General features: G+C 38.2%; 1 protein-coding gene across 1 annotated transcript in view; it reads left to right on the top strand.

The window, feature by feature from the left end:
- Positions 1-4,126: 4,126 nt before the first annotated feature.
- The window catches only part of MYRIP (myosin VIIA and Rab interacting protein), a gene marked incomplete at its 5' end in the record, with an annotated part of 22,369 nt that continues 9,490 nt past the window's right edge, over positions 4,127-17,005 (top strand). The window contains one exon of the mRNA XM_057381064.1: positions 4,127-4,366. Within this exon, the coding sequence (XP_057237047.1) occupies positions 4,127-4,366 (240 nt within the window). The remainder of the gene's footprint in view (positions 4,367-17,005) is intronic.

The following is a 17,005-nucleotide window of genomic DNA, read 5'->3' on the forward strand; positions in this document are numbered from 1 at the left end:
CTGTCCTGATAAAACCGAGTTCTTATAAAACCAAATTTCTGATAACCTGATTGCTTATGTACCATGGAARACTTAAATTCCCATGGAAACTGAACTGGAAAATGCAGCCTTGCTKTTAATGATGATTATGTTTTCAACTGTAACTTTTCACAAAAAATGGACACTCAAACCACCAATTTTGTCATTTTTATTATTAATAGGCAGCTGATATTATTATTAGTAATAATATTGATATATTTGCTTTCATTATCTTTTTGAGAGAAGGCTATCAGGATATGATTGTTGCTGAATGTACCTGAAATTCTTTCGTTTCTGATGCAAAGTGGAGGAGTTGAATTGCTTCAAGTGAAACAAGTGCTCTCATCATGAGTTTGCTTCTTTGATCAGGAGATCAGACTGCCTGTTCCCACGGGATGGCGCTCGGGATGTACTGGTTGAAAACMGCTTCCTGAAACCACACTGGCTCTTGTTGAGAAACTGCCTGCAAACSTCACAATTTGTGTAGTCTCTTAAAAATTGTAGTTTCAGATTTTTGATCTCCTATGTAAAGGGAAATTTCTCTTAGGAGTTTATAGTTTAATATGGATTTTGTTCTGGAGCCTGTTTGGTTTTTTTTTGGTTTTTTTTTTGTTTGTTTTTTTTTATTTCATTATTGTCCACTGTGATTGTATTGAGTTATTAGCAATTTCTGTGCAAGGATCCGGACACTGTGTGTGAGGAAAGGTGTATTTCCCTTTTCATTGTCTCCTAAAGGACTTATGCTTGCATAGGAACACTTGATTTTCTCTGTGTGAAACTGGGTTCATGGCTCATTAGTCTGCCCTCACAGAAAACTCAGTATTCAAATAAAATTGTAGCCCTTTATTCTTGATTGCAGATGTTAGCATTATGTATTGCTGATAGATAAAAATGGGAATTTAGACAATGATTTGTGTAATTACTCATAAAAAGTCATTAAACTTACCAGAAAGTGTGAAAACATGAACAGCAAGGAATAATGAAGTTTAAGGCAGTATCTGTTAAACAAATAATAATAGTAGTACCTTTCAATTTATTTATTTTTATTGTTGTTACGGCTGTTAATGCATTTTTTTAACTTGTCAATCCATGAAAGAGGTATAATCTCCTCACAAATAGTTGGCTGCCACTATCTGAAAATCCCAACACACAACTCAAGTAGCCTACTATTAACAGAAGCCACAAAGTGTAGCAGTAATAAGGTACCATTATCTCTGCGTGTGCACAGGAATTAACAGCTCTTGCAAATGTAGATAATCCACCTGCTCATTTCAAGGAGGTTGGAAAGCTAAAAATAGTTTAGCTGAACCTGAGTTCAGCTGTAATAGAGTCAATACTCTCAAGATGAGTACTGCCCCAAGAAACAATGTATATTCAAAACACAGATTTAACTAATGTGGAACGRGCCCCTCTGTTGCAAAGACAGCACACGACTTTCATCTCTGCAGGCAGACTTGGCCAAAAGATCTTTACGTTGCTCTGTGTGATCCTGTGAAGGCTGGGATTTTTTTCGGGGTCGAGAGAAGTTGTCAAATTGCTGTTGTCAGTATGGATTCTTTATATGAACTAGTGGTGCTTTCCATGTGTGTATGTGCATTGCTACTCCAGTTAAACTGATGAGCAGTCAAAGCTAAGCTGATCTAGCTAAAAAGCCCCCAYAGAATGTGTCTACATAGAATGGGATTTTCTTCTTTTCCTTGCAGACCTGACCTCAAGGTAAACTGTGCTCAATCTGCATCAACACTGCYAGAGGAAAGCCACACCCCTGGGGCAGAGCTGTAATCCCAAACCAGGTGTTTTGGTAGAYGAGAGTAGATTTTTGGAGGTACCAATTAAATAAATGGGGGTAATTCAAGTAAAGAGGGATTCCAGTAATTAGCTTAGACTAGAAACCTAGCTGTAAATAGCTCAGGTTTAATGAGATGTATCTTCACTAAACTGTATTCTCATAAAATACAAGTGCACAGTTTAGCTGTGCTTTTTGTCCTGTGTATCACATAAGTTATGATCACATAAGTTGTTTCTTTCTTGGGTACAAATTGATGGACAGATTGATTCAGCAACAATTTTCTGATTTTTTTTTTTTGTAGTAGTAGTAGTTTAAGTGATTTGTGAGTATTGGTCATTGACAGATCGCTGATTGGGGTGTAATACTGATATTTGTAATGAGTTGTTGAGTGACATGCAAGATGTGTCTGAAAAAAGGCCTCTTCTTGCAGATTTGAAGAAACACATTATGATAGAGATTTTTTAATTGAAAAGGTGAGATGCACCAGTCTTTTACATGTATGTAAGAGCATATCATATTGTAGAATTAAAGTGAAAGCACATTGATTWGAGATCTTGCTCTTGATCATTGAACAGCTTTGGCAGAAAAAAGCTTTTTATTCAGCAAAAGTTGGTTGTTTGGGAGAAGAATTTCAGCATGAAACCATGGTTCCCCTTCTGTTGTAGCTCTCAAATTTCTGTTTTTCCTTCAAATTCTGATTTTCTAAAATGGCTTTCTGCATCCTGAAGGTGAGCTATAAAGCAATAAGTTAGTTGCATAATTGATTGAATTGCAAATAACTGCAGACAAAAATTGTCCAGAACGCTGTGAGAGTGCTGAACACTACATTACACTTCACTGTGTAAGAGATGAGAACTGACATTATGAACACGACGTGTCAATCCATTAAAAGCTGTTTGGTGGGTAGGGTTTGTGRGGGAGTGGGCAGAGCTAACATTTCCTGTGAGAACTGCAGGTAATTGGTTCATCCATAAGCAGAGCTGCTGCAGCTGCTCCTGTTTKTGTATTTCCAAAGGAATGGAAGAGAGAACACAGGTTTTAGTCAGTGGCTGGTCCTGTCACAGCATGACAGCCTAAGGCAGACAGGAATAATTTCCTCTCTGAGAATTGCTCCAAATCATCYTCCTAGACCTGCTGAGATGTGCCTGCCACTCTGGTCCCAGGCTGAATTCTTCACAGCCTCCTTCTGGATGGTTTTCCACAATTATGCTCCGTTTCAAAGAACTTGTCATTTCTAAAACCACCTAATTCCATTTTATTTCTTGGACTTGGCTGAAGCCCCAAAAAAACTATCTRATGATTCAATACTTACCTTAGCAGGCAGCAGGGAGAGAACATTTCCAGAGGGCAGTTARCATTATAGGTGGAACCAGGAAACTGCTTTGGGAAATGCAATTTCTCTCTGTCTCTCTCCAGGGACTGTAGTGAAAATCAGGGTAAATTGGGTCCTCATCAGGCAGCACARCTCCAGAAAATGAATTAGTGTTTACGTGAGCATTAGTTTATAGACCAGCTATGAGATATTCTCAGATCTTCAGCAAGGGCAACTATCCCCCTTTCCACATTATTAAATGCTGGGCAGGCACAGCACTAAACAGATTTACAAAAAGACTTTGCTTTTTTTCTCCTCAGCTCCCAGAGTGAGGGATTTGTGATCAAGTCTGTAACACCCACTGTACTTAACTGACCCTTAAAGTGTTTCCCAGCTTCAAGGATCCAGGAGTCAGAACAGAAGGTGCTCTTGAAGACTGAACTTGTTCCAAGGAGGTTGGCATTTGAAAAAATAGTCATCTCTGTAGACTGGGAAAGCCGACAATCTTAAACAGCATCATRTAACAAAAAAGAGGTTTTTCAAAACTTGTTTCCAGCAATCTTGAAGAAGAACATGGATAATGCTCAAGACCAAGCAGTCAGGGAATGAAGAACAGCTTCCAGCTGACAGATGAACACAGCTGCCAGGTTACAGGTTCTTTCATTGCCAGACTTCACCTTTATCTGCACTGTGCCTGCGAAGGATCATAGTRCTGGGAATGGGAAATGCCACTAAAGTGTATTTTATTAGTTGCACACAGATACATGAAGATTTTGATAGCTCCTTTTTAGGTAATATGAAAGTAAGCAGGAATGATGAATATAATCCAGAAAGTGTTGTTTTACTGGCATTCCTTTTTTATCAGAACACTTAGTGTTCTTTCTTTCTAGCTTCCATGCAGAGGGATCATACCTATAGTTTTCAAGGAAAAGGAAATTGATAATTGTTTTTTCTTTCTGTGCCTACACAGGAATTACGTTTTTTTTTTTTTTCTAATTTCTTTGTAGGATTTTGATGATTTATCAGAAACAGATGTAAGCAATGAAGATCAGTTCCATGATGTCAAGTCTGAACTTATGGAGGATGAACTTAAATCCAGGTTATTTCAGCTTGCTGCTAAAATGAGTGACAAGGAAACATCATCTGGTGAAGAACAAGAGTCAGAACCTGGAATAGATCCAGAAAACCAGAAGGAGAATTTGTCCTCAGAGGAAAATGGCAGAAGTATTGAGGAAGAATTAAAGAAGGTAGGTGATGGTTCGAAAGGAGTGGGGATAGTAATGTACGAGTTAGAATCCAGAAAGAGAAAATTCTGGTTAGAAAACTGAACACAGTTGCTAAAAGAAACCTGAGGTCCTTTTYACTGGTCTGAGCCTGAGCCCCTGCATCGGTAAAAGCTCAATTAAGGTGTGTGTTCCTCTCTGTGTGGAGCAGAGCCTGCAGCATCAATTCCAAGCAGGAAACTTGGCTTGTGCCACAAAACTGTTAAATGGGTAACATTAATGGAATTATGTAATTTATACTGACTGAGAATTGACTTACACTTTTTATTTTAAAAACCTCAAGTTTTTCTTTTTTTTTCTCCTTGCTAACCAACCAATTTTGTTGTTTTTTTCCATCCTTTAGCTGCTCCTCTCTTTTTAGTATCATCTAGTTCATGCTGATGACATAGATTCTTCTTTTGTGACTCTATCACAAAATATTTCGTGTTTCTTTAAAGCTTTCCAACCCTGTTATTCTGTCAGCTAATAGGCTTSTAAGAGTAGTAACATTTTCTAATGAAACTGAACTTCAGTGTCTGTTCTGTAAATGCCTGAGATGCTTCACTTGTGCCATTTCACCCTTACAATGAGATACCAGAGTTCAGTGTCACTYTACAGGACTCACCACCTCCTCTCTTCCCTTTCTGCCTCTGAATTTCTCTTCAGATCATGTGGTGTGCTTGAATTTGGTGCTATAGGGGCGCAGTGCTGCCCCTTGCCAGTCAAGCACTTATTCCTTAGATCCTCTTAGGCTTATTCCAGTCTGCTGAGTGCCTTGACTTGCCTTTTGGGGTATTACCTGCACAGCAGCTCAGCTTTGACAAGGGATGTGGCCAGCTCTCTAAAGGAATCTATTTGTCATAATTTGAAAGGTGTTTTGTTCAAATTGTATAAATAGCTAATACACCAGGAGGTGGAAGCGGGATCAAGTGATCAGGGATGATAGAGATGCTGTTCAAGTGTGCAGGAATGGTGTCAGAAAACCCAATACCCATCTGGATTCGAATCTGTCAAGGGAAGCATAGGGAAATAAAGCCTTCTAGAGGTCYATCAGCAGCAAAARGCAGATGAGGGAAAGCTGGGYTCRYTACTGCAGTGACCAGGTGACAAAGWRCATGGAAAAGGCTGTTACACAGCATTGTTTTCACATCAGTTTGCAGGTGAGATTTTCCCTCAGGAATCCCAGGCCCTTGAGACCTATGGGAAAGCCTGGAGCAATGAAGACTTATCCTTGGTAGAGGAGGATCAGGTTAGCAAATATTTCAACAAATGGGATGTGCACATGTGCATGGTGTCTGATGGGGATGCACTTACGAGACCTGAAGGAACTGGCCCGTGTCATTGTAAGGCCACTGTTGTTCATCTTTGAAAGATCGTGGCAATCTGAGACATTCAGAGCTGTGAATATTGTTTATTTTGGCTTTACCAAGACTTACAGCAGTCAAATGCAAAGGGAAGTGCAAAGTCCTGCACCTGGGARGTGATTATCTCATGCACCTCTAYTCAGTATTGGTGAGGCCATTTCAGGAATGCAGTGTCCTATTCTGGGTTCCCCAATCCAGGGGACCCATGGACACACTGAAGTGAGTCTGGTGAAGGGCCACAAAGGTGACTAAAAAATTGGGGCATCTGGCACAGGAGGAGAGGCAGAGAGAGCTGGCATTGTCCAAGAAAAGAAGAGAAGGCTTGAGAGGATCTCTTCAGTGTGTTTAAGTACCTGATGGAGGAGAGTGGGCAGTGTTTAATGTTGAAAATAAAGTGGAAATGGAGCTGTTCTCACTGAGAGCAATGGAAGCAGTAGCACAAACTGAAATATAAAAAATTCTATCCAAACAAAAAAGCTTTTTCACTGTGATGGTGTTCAAATCCTGGAAYAGGTTTCCCAGAGACATTTTAGAGTCTCTGTCCTTGGATGTAATCAAAATCTGAATGGACACAGCCCTGGGCAGTCTGGCTGTGGTTTGAGCAGAAGGGTTGGAATGGGTGATCCCCAGAGGTCCTTTCCAAATGTTTAGTAGCCTGTGACTCTTTGATTCTGAGTTATTTAGCCATGGTCTAYGCAGGAGTGTAAGTACCTTTGTTATCATGTGTGCAAATCCCTCCATGATGTACACACAACCTTTCCAAAGTGCTTGTTAGCAGTGTTTAATTTGCTTTTCTTTGGTTTGCAAAGATAAAACAGCAACATCACATTCAACAGCATTATATGGGCTAGCTGGGGTTAYAACATGGTGCAACTGAAGGCTGTAAACAGGACTTTCTGAAATGCTCCTATATAGAGAACTGAGCACAGAAAATGGTTTTGGTGTTCTTATTCATCTGCATGCATCTACAAAATAATATTGGTTGTTTTTTTCCTCTTCGAATTTTCTTGTTTCTTTAACATTTGTATGTCAGTTATTTAAAATAAAGCAAAAGTTTGTATTTTTTTCCTCAGTAAAATTTACCTAAGTTTAAAAAAAGGAGAGGGTTACCATGTTCAGCAAACAGCGAATGCTTGGAGTTCCTAACACTTTATGTGGTCCGGATTAAAAAAAAAATCCTCATCATTAGTGGTCACAATATATATTATTTTTTGCCTATAATAGAGAAACCAGAATACTCCAGTACTATTCATGGTCTAGATTTCAGCAGAATTGGCAGGGGAACTTCCTCCAGCTGTAGAGAAACAAGCACCCCGCTTTCATTGTTATTCTTGACAGTTGTCCTRTAATGTAATTTAAAATCTTTAAATGTAATTTAAAATCTTCTCACATGTATCTTACAGTGAAATACTGAAGATATATAATACTAGTTGTGGCTSTGGAGTCTAAAGTATGAAGGCACAGCTAAACTCATAAAAGGTGCAATAACTTTATGACAAGTAAATTGGCATGTGAAAGGCAGACATAGAAAAAACCTATTTTCAGGCAACTGGTAATTTTAGATACCTTCAAAAACAGAAGTCCCAATATGCTGTCTCTTTAAAAAGCCTGATTGTTGGAGAATGCACTTGTAGGGATTTACAGATCTTTCAGATTAGCACTCAGCAATCTTGGTTAGAGACAGACTTCTGRCYTGGGCATMATGTTTCAAATTAAATATGCAGAARCATAAATTCTGCACTATCTTGCTTATATTTTAGCCAGGCTGTTTGTCTCTGTTAGTMTTTAGTCTTCTGTTCTCTTAGGCTTATTCTGAAGCACTTTAGCAACTTCAGATCACTGTGAATTTTTATTTCTCATACACCTGACTTTAGAATAAGACCTTAAAAACCATGTATTGTTTTGAATCACTGGAAATTAAGTACCTGGTACTTATGAAAATCTGACCTTCACCTGTCTGCACCTTTAAACCCTTGGACTAATGTTTTTAATGGAAACTGGGAATCTCATGTAATCACACATGGATCAGATGCTTTTGAAAGGGTATTTTGTATATTAAGATCTGAAGCAGTGGTAAAAGTCATCATTTAATGGAGGGAGCTGAAGCTGTTGGGCATTTATGGGTTCCCAGTTCTCACTTCAARCTGAGCTTTTGAGTTATATGTCTGCCTTTGAGATGCAAGTTTGAATATGATGACCTTTGAGTTAATTATTTAGTTAGTCTGGGATACTTGAGGGTTTAGGTGAGTACTAATTAACACAAGTTAATTTTGTGACTTAGACTTCAATCTTCTTAGATTTTCAGCACCCTCATTTTCATTATCCCTCAGTTTGTGATTGCCTAAAATGGTCTTGTGGAGATTCACAGCTCTCATTTTAAAACAGACATAATCTTGCAGCAGACTTGGTTTTATGGAAAACATTTTGTGCTCATTAACCTACAGAAGTAGTTCATGGTCTTTAAGGGGAATGCAGAGCCCTGAAAAGTCCATTTGTCTTCATTGTGCAGTGAAAGGCCATGGTTTTCACCAAAAGCCACGCTTAGGGTAGAGTTGGCTTTCAGCCCCTCTAAACTGAAGAATAAACCAAAACTCAAATTGTGCAGCTGTTGTGTTGGTGAAACATCTTGTACTAGCACAATGATTTCCACAGCAGACAGAAAGTCTTGCTCTCTTTTTTSTTGTTTTGTTGTGACTTTTTGATTGGTTGGTTAGTTTTTGCTTTACTCCACCAAATCCTAAACTAATGCCTAAGGCAAAAAGCAAAATGTAAACTCCCTTGGAAGTATCTTAATGATACTGATCCTGAGAGTGGCAAGCATGATAAATGGGATGTATTTAGTTTGTGTTCTCTTCTCTCCATTCTCTTCTCTTTTAATGCTTTCATGARGATAAATTGACTGGGTCTTTACTTCATGGTCTGTGCCAGAACTGCATTCTAGAAAGCAATTTTGGCAGGCTGCATTTTGAATGCAGTCTATCTCTGTGACCACTTTATCAGAAACTATAGAGATACTGTTTACAAAGCTTATTAGCCCCTGACATTTTTTCTTTTTTTCTCCTTCAACTTACTACTACAATTTGCTTGAGATATACAAATGAGCAAGCAAGTTAAACTTCCATAGTATATCATAGAGTTTATCTCCCTTTCGCATTAGCTTGATGCAATGTGCTGTGTGCTTAAGGAATTCCTTTAAATCCCTTCATGCATTTGCTCCTGCTCAGAGAATCTTACAACCAAGGCTTAGTAACTTGTTTGAATTCTGCTGTTGTCTGTTGATGTTGTTACATGACACAATAGCTCTTTCCTGAACRGCAGCCTCTAAGTGAGTTTGTTAAGTAGCACAGCAGGATCCTAAGTGAAACCCTCCAAGTCTCTTGACAGTATGAATAACAGCATAAATAATCTTTTCATTAAATATTTATGCTTCCATTCTGTGGAAACGTTTTATTCTTCTTAGGTTTTATAAAGCTTTATTTTGGGGAAAGTATGTATTRTGAGTAACATTTTCGTGTGAGTTTGTGCCGTAGGCCTATATTCTTTGTTTCAAGAGAGTACAACTTTTTTTTTTTTTGCCAGATAAATTGTTCAACTACTGGTACAATGAGGTTGAAACATGTTAGAAAATCTGCCCTGGCCTCTGTCTTTCTGGCAAGAGGAGTAGCCAGGGGTGCACGTTCGCGTAGAAGAGAGAGCCAGCTCCTTGGTGTGTGCATCCTGGGGGGCTCATTGATTCGATCCCACAGAGACATCTTCTCACAGCCCTGATGGAGCTGGAGAATGGCCCTGGACATGCACATGCCACTGAATCCATCCTGTGTGCCACAGACCCGCTGAAGCATCCCGGCAGGGATGTCTGGGGTGCTGAAAGGAGCAATTCTGTCACACTGACGGTGAGCCTGTGCCTCCTGGTGGCTGGGCTTGGTGCTCCTGCAGRCACTGTCCTCACAGAAGGTGATGTTGGAGTTTCTGTGGTCATTTTCTTGGACCTCCCTGAACTCCTGGGTATTTTGGCTGCTGTGTTGGTCCAGRCAGGGACTAACAGGAAACTGCCATCTAGCTTCATATGCCTGAAAGCTTTAGAAGTCTCTGAGTACAGGTTTCTAAAGGACCCAGAACCATGTGGATCACTTAGGCAAGAAAACATAGTAATGTAAGTACAGTAGCTTTCCCACATTGCTGCTGTCCTGTTAACCAGGACATTCAATGTAGTAGTTCAGTGATACCTTCCTGTATTAACAGCTTGGAAGATATTTGTGTGTCTGTAGTTTCACATTTTTGTGCTGAGACTAATTGTTTGTTTTCATGGATCATTGCTTTTAAGATTGGGTTAATTAGCTGGCAATCTCCCAAAGTCCAGGATTGAAAACTGAATGTGGGCAGCATTGTAAAAAGTCATCTTTAAGGTTTATGATCTGCAGATAATATGTGCACAGGATTTTAAATGACAGTGGGGAAGAGAAGATTTTGGTTAGGGGAGGTGAAAAGAGGTATGAGACAATCATCTTCACATTGGGCTAATGGATCCAAAGTTTTAAGTTTTCAATTTAACAAAGCAGTCAAGTATACATTCAGTTTTAAACTGAGGTTTAAGTGGTTTGCTGGACATAATTTCCATTCAAGGTATTTCTCCCTTGTATTTACTATTAATCAGTCTTTAGTATGACATGTCAAGTTGATCCTAAGTTTATTTTTCAAAATTTGAGTCTTCCATTTCAAGCATTGAGACCATAAAACATTTACTTTTTTTTTAAAGTTTTCAAAAGCAAGAAGTGATGKTTTTGTACCTCCAATTGTGACACTTCCTGGTCTCAGTACAGTTGCATAAATGTGGATGTAGACATCTGAGATGCCWTAGAGTGTCCCACAGAGCCTTAAGCTGCTGGTCCAGAGGAAACATGAATCTCCCAGGTCCATGCCATATCTGACAGCCTTGTTTCAAAATCCTCACATACTTCAAGCTGCTTGAAATTGTGTTTTGTCTGCCACTGTTAAAACAACTGATCAAAGACCTGCTGGATCTACTGGAGAAGTGCAGAAGAGGTGAAACTTCAGCTGGCTTCTCATGGGGAATGCAGCATCYGTAATGAKGAATGATGAATGAAATGRTGAATRAATGATGAATGAAATGATGAATGAAAGCTCTGTAAACACCTTTTTTCTCATAGTCTGTTTTGACACTGATGCACATGCACACCCAAGCCAGCTCTGTCCAGTGCTTGTGCAAATAGAATCTGCTTCAGTCCTCTCCCCACCAAAGATTTGTTCACTTAGGGAGAAAATTTATTTACTTAAGCCATTTTACAGGTACAGTTGCAGAAAATCGGTGAACATTAGTACAAGCTGCTGGAGCAAAATGGTGGGGAAATAGACTGGTTTTTACTGCTATTTTGGCTTCTTTTGTAASCTGCCCAGAGACTTGGCAGTGAAAACTGAGCTCTTTCAGATCTAGCTGGAAGCATTTCAAGGAAACGGTGCTCCTTAGCTGGAAGATACTTCTGTCACAGCACAGCCAACAGGGYAACTATGGTTGTGTCATTACTTCAAGGTAAAACCAGTCAGTCTAGTTTAAATAGGCATAAGGAAATTAGGGGATTATTGTGAGCCTGCTGGCTGGTCACTGGCCACTTGAACCTTGAGGGGTTTTACTTGTTTGTTTTGGGACAGTGAGGGCAGGAGAGAGACAGCAACAAACAGCAGGAAGTGATTTGGCACAAGACATCTGACTTAGCCCAGGAGTTTCCACATKGGCATCTGACTGTGGCATGAGTGAGGAACAGACTCTTTGATAATTAGAAACATGCATMGTGTCCAAATTGCAACCATGTAGACCCCAAAAGTGAAGATAGCTGGCTTTTTTTCCTCTTAACACAGCTGCAAAAGCATTTTTYCATTCCTAGTGACACTTTTTGTGATGGTGGAGACAGTATTTTCCCTCTGTTTCATTTTATAAAAAAAWATGTGTGATTTGCAATATCTGTCTTAATGAGGTATGCTAGTCTAAATCCCACAAATAAAAATAAATTAGGCATTGCTTTATTTTAAATATTATAGTAATAAATGTAAAATCTAAATTTTATGGTACTTTAATCTTGGTAGTTTCTTTATCTTTGCTGTTTATCCTAAACTTCCCTGTAAGTCTGAACCTATATAAATGTTAACCTCTGTAGCTGTTCATATAACTTTTCTGCCTTTTTATTTGACTGCTTTCCCACTATCTAGGAAAAACAAAAGGCTTTTGATCTTCATTTAAAGCTGCAGTTTTTATCCACTGTATTGCAGCAGGTGAGAAAGCTTTGTTTTGTCTGTGTCTTCTTACATCTCTTATTTAGTAAGAGATGCCATATCGTGATATTGAGGGTTACCACATTTCCCAAGCAATATTCTCAAACTCAAAATGTTTTCTTGGAAATGTCAGGCCTGAAAAAATCATACATTTTGGGCACAATAAGTAATGATTGCAGGAAATTATTTTATAACCATGGTTAACATGTGGAGCAGCCTGGCTCCCATTTGGCTTTGKGATGAAAATTTGGTTTTATCAGTAAAGAAGAACAGAAGACAAAGATAAGGTGTATGAACTTTCACCTATATTAAAAAATTTGGAAGGAAGTTTTCTGACCAAAGTGGTCTTCAAAAATCTTTCTAAGCTCTCAATTTAAAAAAATAATCAAAACCCTTAATTCATTGCAGAGTTTGTACACAGTAAGTAGATATTTCCTCACTTTGCTGCTAGTGACATCATTGCTTATCATTCTTCTAGGCGGAAAGAGGTTTCATATTCTGTTCTGTTTGAGTCTCAGTTTATGAGGAGCACATATTAAAAAATGCTTTCATTATATTCCCTGAGCAGATATATGCTTATCTTATATTTTTAAATATGTGCTATTTTCAGTATGTCATATATCATTCTCTGTCATAAAATAATGATCACTKTTTTTGTGTTAGAAGTTGATGCTTAATTTAGCAAAATACTTGTCCTCTCAACTTCTTTTTTCTTCCTTGCTATCAGACTTAAATTTTGACCTATGAGTTTTAATCATCTTCTAATTATCTTGATTTCATTTAGTAAAAATACCAGTGGTAACTTTAAAGGAAAAGTATTTTTCCAGTTGTGTAGTGTCATCAGTCTGTGTCCATCATAGATCAGAATCCTGTGTGGATTTGAAGATGTAAATATTTACATTTCCAATTTAGACATAGTATTTCACCTCTTGGAAAATCACTTTCTTTCTCATGATTATTGGCAGCTTGTCTCTAGAATTAAGGCGTTAAAAATTAATAGGCATAACATCTGTAACTATGTTAGGACAGTGGATTGAATTAGTAAAAATGTAATATTTGGAATTACCTAGCACAGTCAAAAAGAGAGACTTTTTTCTCTGTGTAATACTTTGGAGACTATCAGTAGAATAATAGCTCTCAGATAGCTCTGTAAGATAATTTTGCTTTCTTTTTCTGAAGGAATGCYCACAAGATATCGATGTTAAAGGTCAAGGCAGGAAGCCTTAAACTTGAACAGAAAGTTAATTCCTTAATATCACAGTTTATCACAGTATACTTGTCTGCCATYAAACAGCCAGGCAAAATTTAGCCTTTTTCCCCCAGTCTTTGTGGTAATGAGTGGGTAGGGCTCAGAGATCTTTGAAGGTGGGGGTTGACAATTGTCACAGATGGTTGGATATTGATGGCTCTTTCCTTCCCACACTGTGACTTGTGTCCCAGATCTTGCTTGCCTGTGAAGGACTTTTGTAGGGTTTTTCAGGGCCTTCTCAAAACTGTGCAATGAATTCCCATAGGATGGGGAGATGAAGGAGACAGGTTTGGGGTTTGCTTTCTTTTTCAYCCAGCTTGGATTCAGTCAGGTTGCTCTGACAGGATGAGTTAATCAGCAGCAAAGCAAAACTCATCTTCTCCCCAGCTCCCCTTGACTCCCTACAAAAACCCAAGGGATATCGACTGTGACTCTGAGCATGAGACAACACCTTGACACTGGAGCTAAAATGATTGCACCACAGTAATCAAGGATGTGGTCAATACTGCCAGGACTGTCAGAGATGGAAAGGTGTTCTTGCTCTGTTTCCTCATCTAGCTGTTGATGTCACTGTTCTCCGTTGAATTGCTTGTCACCCCCTCCCATGCCAGTTTAAAAGAGCCTAATGATGACATTGTAGTGGCAGAAAAAAAAAAGAGAAAATGCTAGTGGCTGAGTRCAATGGGCAAAAAATAGTGCTAGTGATGAAGAGCTTAACTATTTTGAAGAGCATCAAAAATAAAAGCAATAATGTTCATGCAAAGAGAGGATGTGAAAATGTCACAGGCTGCTAAGGTGCGTACAAGGATTTAAAGCTCACCTGCTCTTAGCAGTTTGGGTACTTAATATTGCTTCAGTTTTATCATCCWGCTTTTCTGCTGTTACTGCAAGAATGCAAATAATGGTCAACAAAGCACCTTCCAGTGTAGCATGCTTGAAGTAAGAGCAAAGGAAGTATTGTCAGCATCAACAGGGGAAGGAAAGAGAGACAGCAGAAGGGAAGGGAAGTGGCTGACAGTCTGCAAGAGGTATCTTASACCACTGAGACATAACCTTCTCAAAACAGGAATACTTTCCATCTGACAAACAGAAATGGCARTAAAGAAGTTTTACAAGATACTTGTTATATTCAGTGCATACATGTGTATGTATATTCTTGTGTACACACCCATTTTTAGTATTTCATTAAGACTCAACCACAGAACTCAGAGAAATCGAGCATGCTCTTTTGACTGTCTTTAACATATTTGTGACCTTGGATAYTAATTATCACAAAAAGGATAAATGCATGTTTTCCCCATCCACTAAACACTTAGTCTCGACTTCAGTAAAAAAATAAGATTCTCATAACAAGTGGAAACATTCATACTTGGATCTGCTGTGTGGATTGCTTTAGGAGCGCTGGTGTTAACTCAGAAGTAAGGGTAGCACAGTTGAAATGTGAATGCATTGTAGTGTTTTGAGAAGAATTGTTGCACTTAGCTTTCCTGTGCTAGGTATTTGTACCACAGGTTGCTTTCTACATCTACCACATCCATATTGTTCTGAGACCTGCTGGACAAGACAGAATCTGCCTCATGGCATGAYAGCTGTCTCTGTGAATCACAACAACCTTTCCTGCAAGGGCAAGATTAATTAGATAGCCAAGAGGTGTTTGGAGCAATTTTAAATCCACCGACCAGGATGATCTTGATGTGTGTGTGTCTGTGAATTTCAGGTGATGTTTAAGTGATCTTGTAAATCCTAAGTGTGACATGGGTGGTGGGGCAGGGGAGAGGGTTGTGAAGCACTAAAATCCTGCAACACATTTTCCTTTTTTATTCTTTAAATTTCTTTTGAGTTTTTCCCATTACACATGTTCAATATTTCTATCTAGAGTAGGTCACTGTATTTACAAACTGACCAATTTGGGAYATGAGCTGTTTCAGCAGCTTTTGACAGTTGCTTAAGAAGGAGGGCAAAAGCATTAATCGAATATCCAGTTTTTTATGAATCTGATTTCTGCACCTAAAGAGGATTAGATTGAATATTAGGAAGCATTTCTTCTCTGTGGGGTTGCTCAAACACTGGTTTCCTAGTGAGGTGGTCAGTGCCCAATCCTGTCAGTGCTTATGASGCATTTGGACAGTGCCCTTAGCAATGTGCTTTAACTTTTGGTCAGCCCTGAACTGGTCAGATAGCTGGACTAGGTGATCATTCCTCATCTTTCATATTCTATCCTATTCTATTCTATTCTATTCTATTCTATTCTATTCTATTCTATTCTATTCTATTTCTATTTCTATTTCTATTTCTATTTCTATTCTATTCTTCTTTCCTTTTGAACTTTTTTTCCCCTATCCATTAGCTATAGAGAAGCTGAGGTATTTTTCACTCAAAATCTTCATTTCACAAAGATTTTTATCACAGACTACTTTACCTGGAAAACAAAATAACTATTTTATGGTGGTCTGTAAAAAATGCCAATATGGTTTCTCATATTGTGGTATCAAAATAATTTCTTCTMATTTAATTAAATCTTCTTTTGAAATTCATCATTAACTACAAAGGATAATAAAAAATTTAAGAAACAATGAGCACTAAATTGAGGCTATAGTTCTTGAAATGGAGAACAAACATCAGTGAATATGATGAAGAATATGTAGTGTCTGGCCTTCATCCTTTTTTGTTCACTACTCAAAGAATATAATAAGAGCAAGGTACTTGTAGGATCAAATAATAGAGGAAAGTAACATTGATTTTTCTCTTTTTTTCTATAAAATTATTGATCTGTTTTTAAACTAATTGGCACTTGTGAAAATAAATGGAAAAAAAACCAGTAGGCTATTCGTGGGGTTCAAGTATTTGTTCTCAGCCAGAAAGTCCCAGGCCTGCTTGTTTGGGACTAACAAGCTAAAKATCTGAGTGCTGTGGCATAACACATTTGCTTTGTTCTTCTTCTCTTTAATCTCTCATTCTAATTATTTCTTGTAATTCAGAGGAGGAACAGTGCTAATGATGCCTTAATGTATTGATACACAACAATTGAGTATGTACTGCTAAAAATGTAGCTTTTCAGTAAAAGTCTTATCTAACATTAGAATGGACAGCTGATTAAAGGAAATAGTAAGTTTCTTGTTTAACCCATCAGAATTTGTTGGAATCAAAAGAACATTATTTCTCCTATATTCTGCCTATAGAAATTTTTAATCACTTTATACTTTCTTGTACTGTCGAATTCAGTGTATAGAATCCAATGACTGTCCATTTACTCAGTACTGATCCACAGATRTTTTGTGTGAGAGAAAATTTACAGAGAGGTGAGCCCCTAATTCCCATGCATAAGTATTTGCAGGTTTGAGGAATGAAWTACATTTTGGTCTAAACTTTTTCACACTTCCTTTTAGGCAAAACASCACTAAAGGTATTGCACATACATTCAGTGACAATCTTTTTGTTGGCTTCAACAAGCTTTGGCTCAGTCTCCAAGCTGTATGGTTTGGATGTTGAGCTTGGTGCTTGAAGGTACAGCAGATGAAATTTTATTCCTCCRTGAGAGGAGTTGTCCTGAAGCTTAAAAAATGCTATGTGACAATCATAAGAATTAGGACAGTTAATTACAAATTACAAGTAAGAAACACTGATTAAAAGGTTTTCAGTTGCTTAAAAAAACAAACAAAACAAAAGGATAAAAACTGCATGCTTTTCCTTGGTATCTGAATATAATTTATTCCAGATTAAAAGGTA

This window comes from Malurus melanocephalus, unplaced genomic scaffold (genome assembly GCF_030028575.1).
Source record: "Malurus melanocephalus ecotype Western Australia unplaced genomic scaffold, MMel_1.1 scaffold_489, whole genome shotgun sequence".
Lineage (NCBI taxonomy): Eukaryota > Metazoa > Chordata > Aves > Passeriformes > Maluridae > Malurus > Malurus melanocephalus.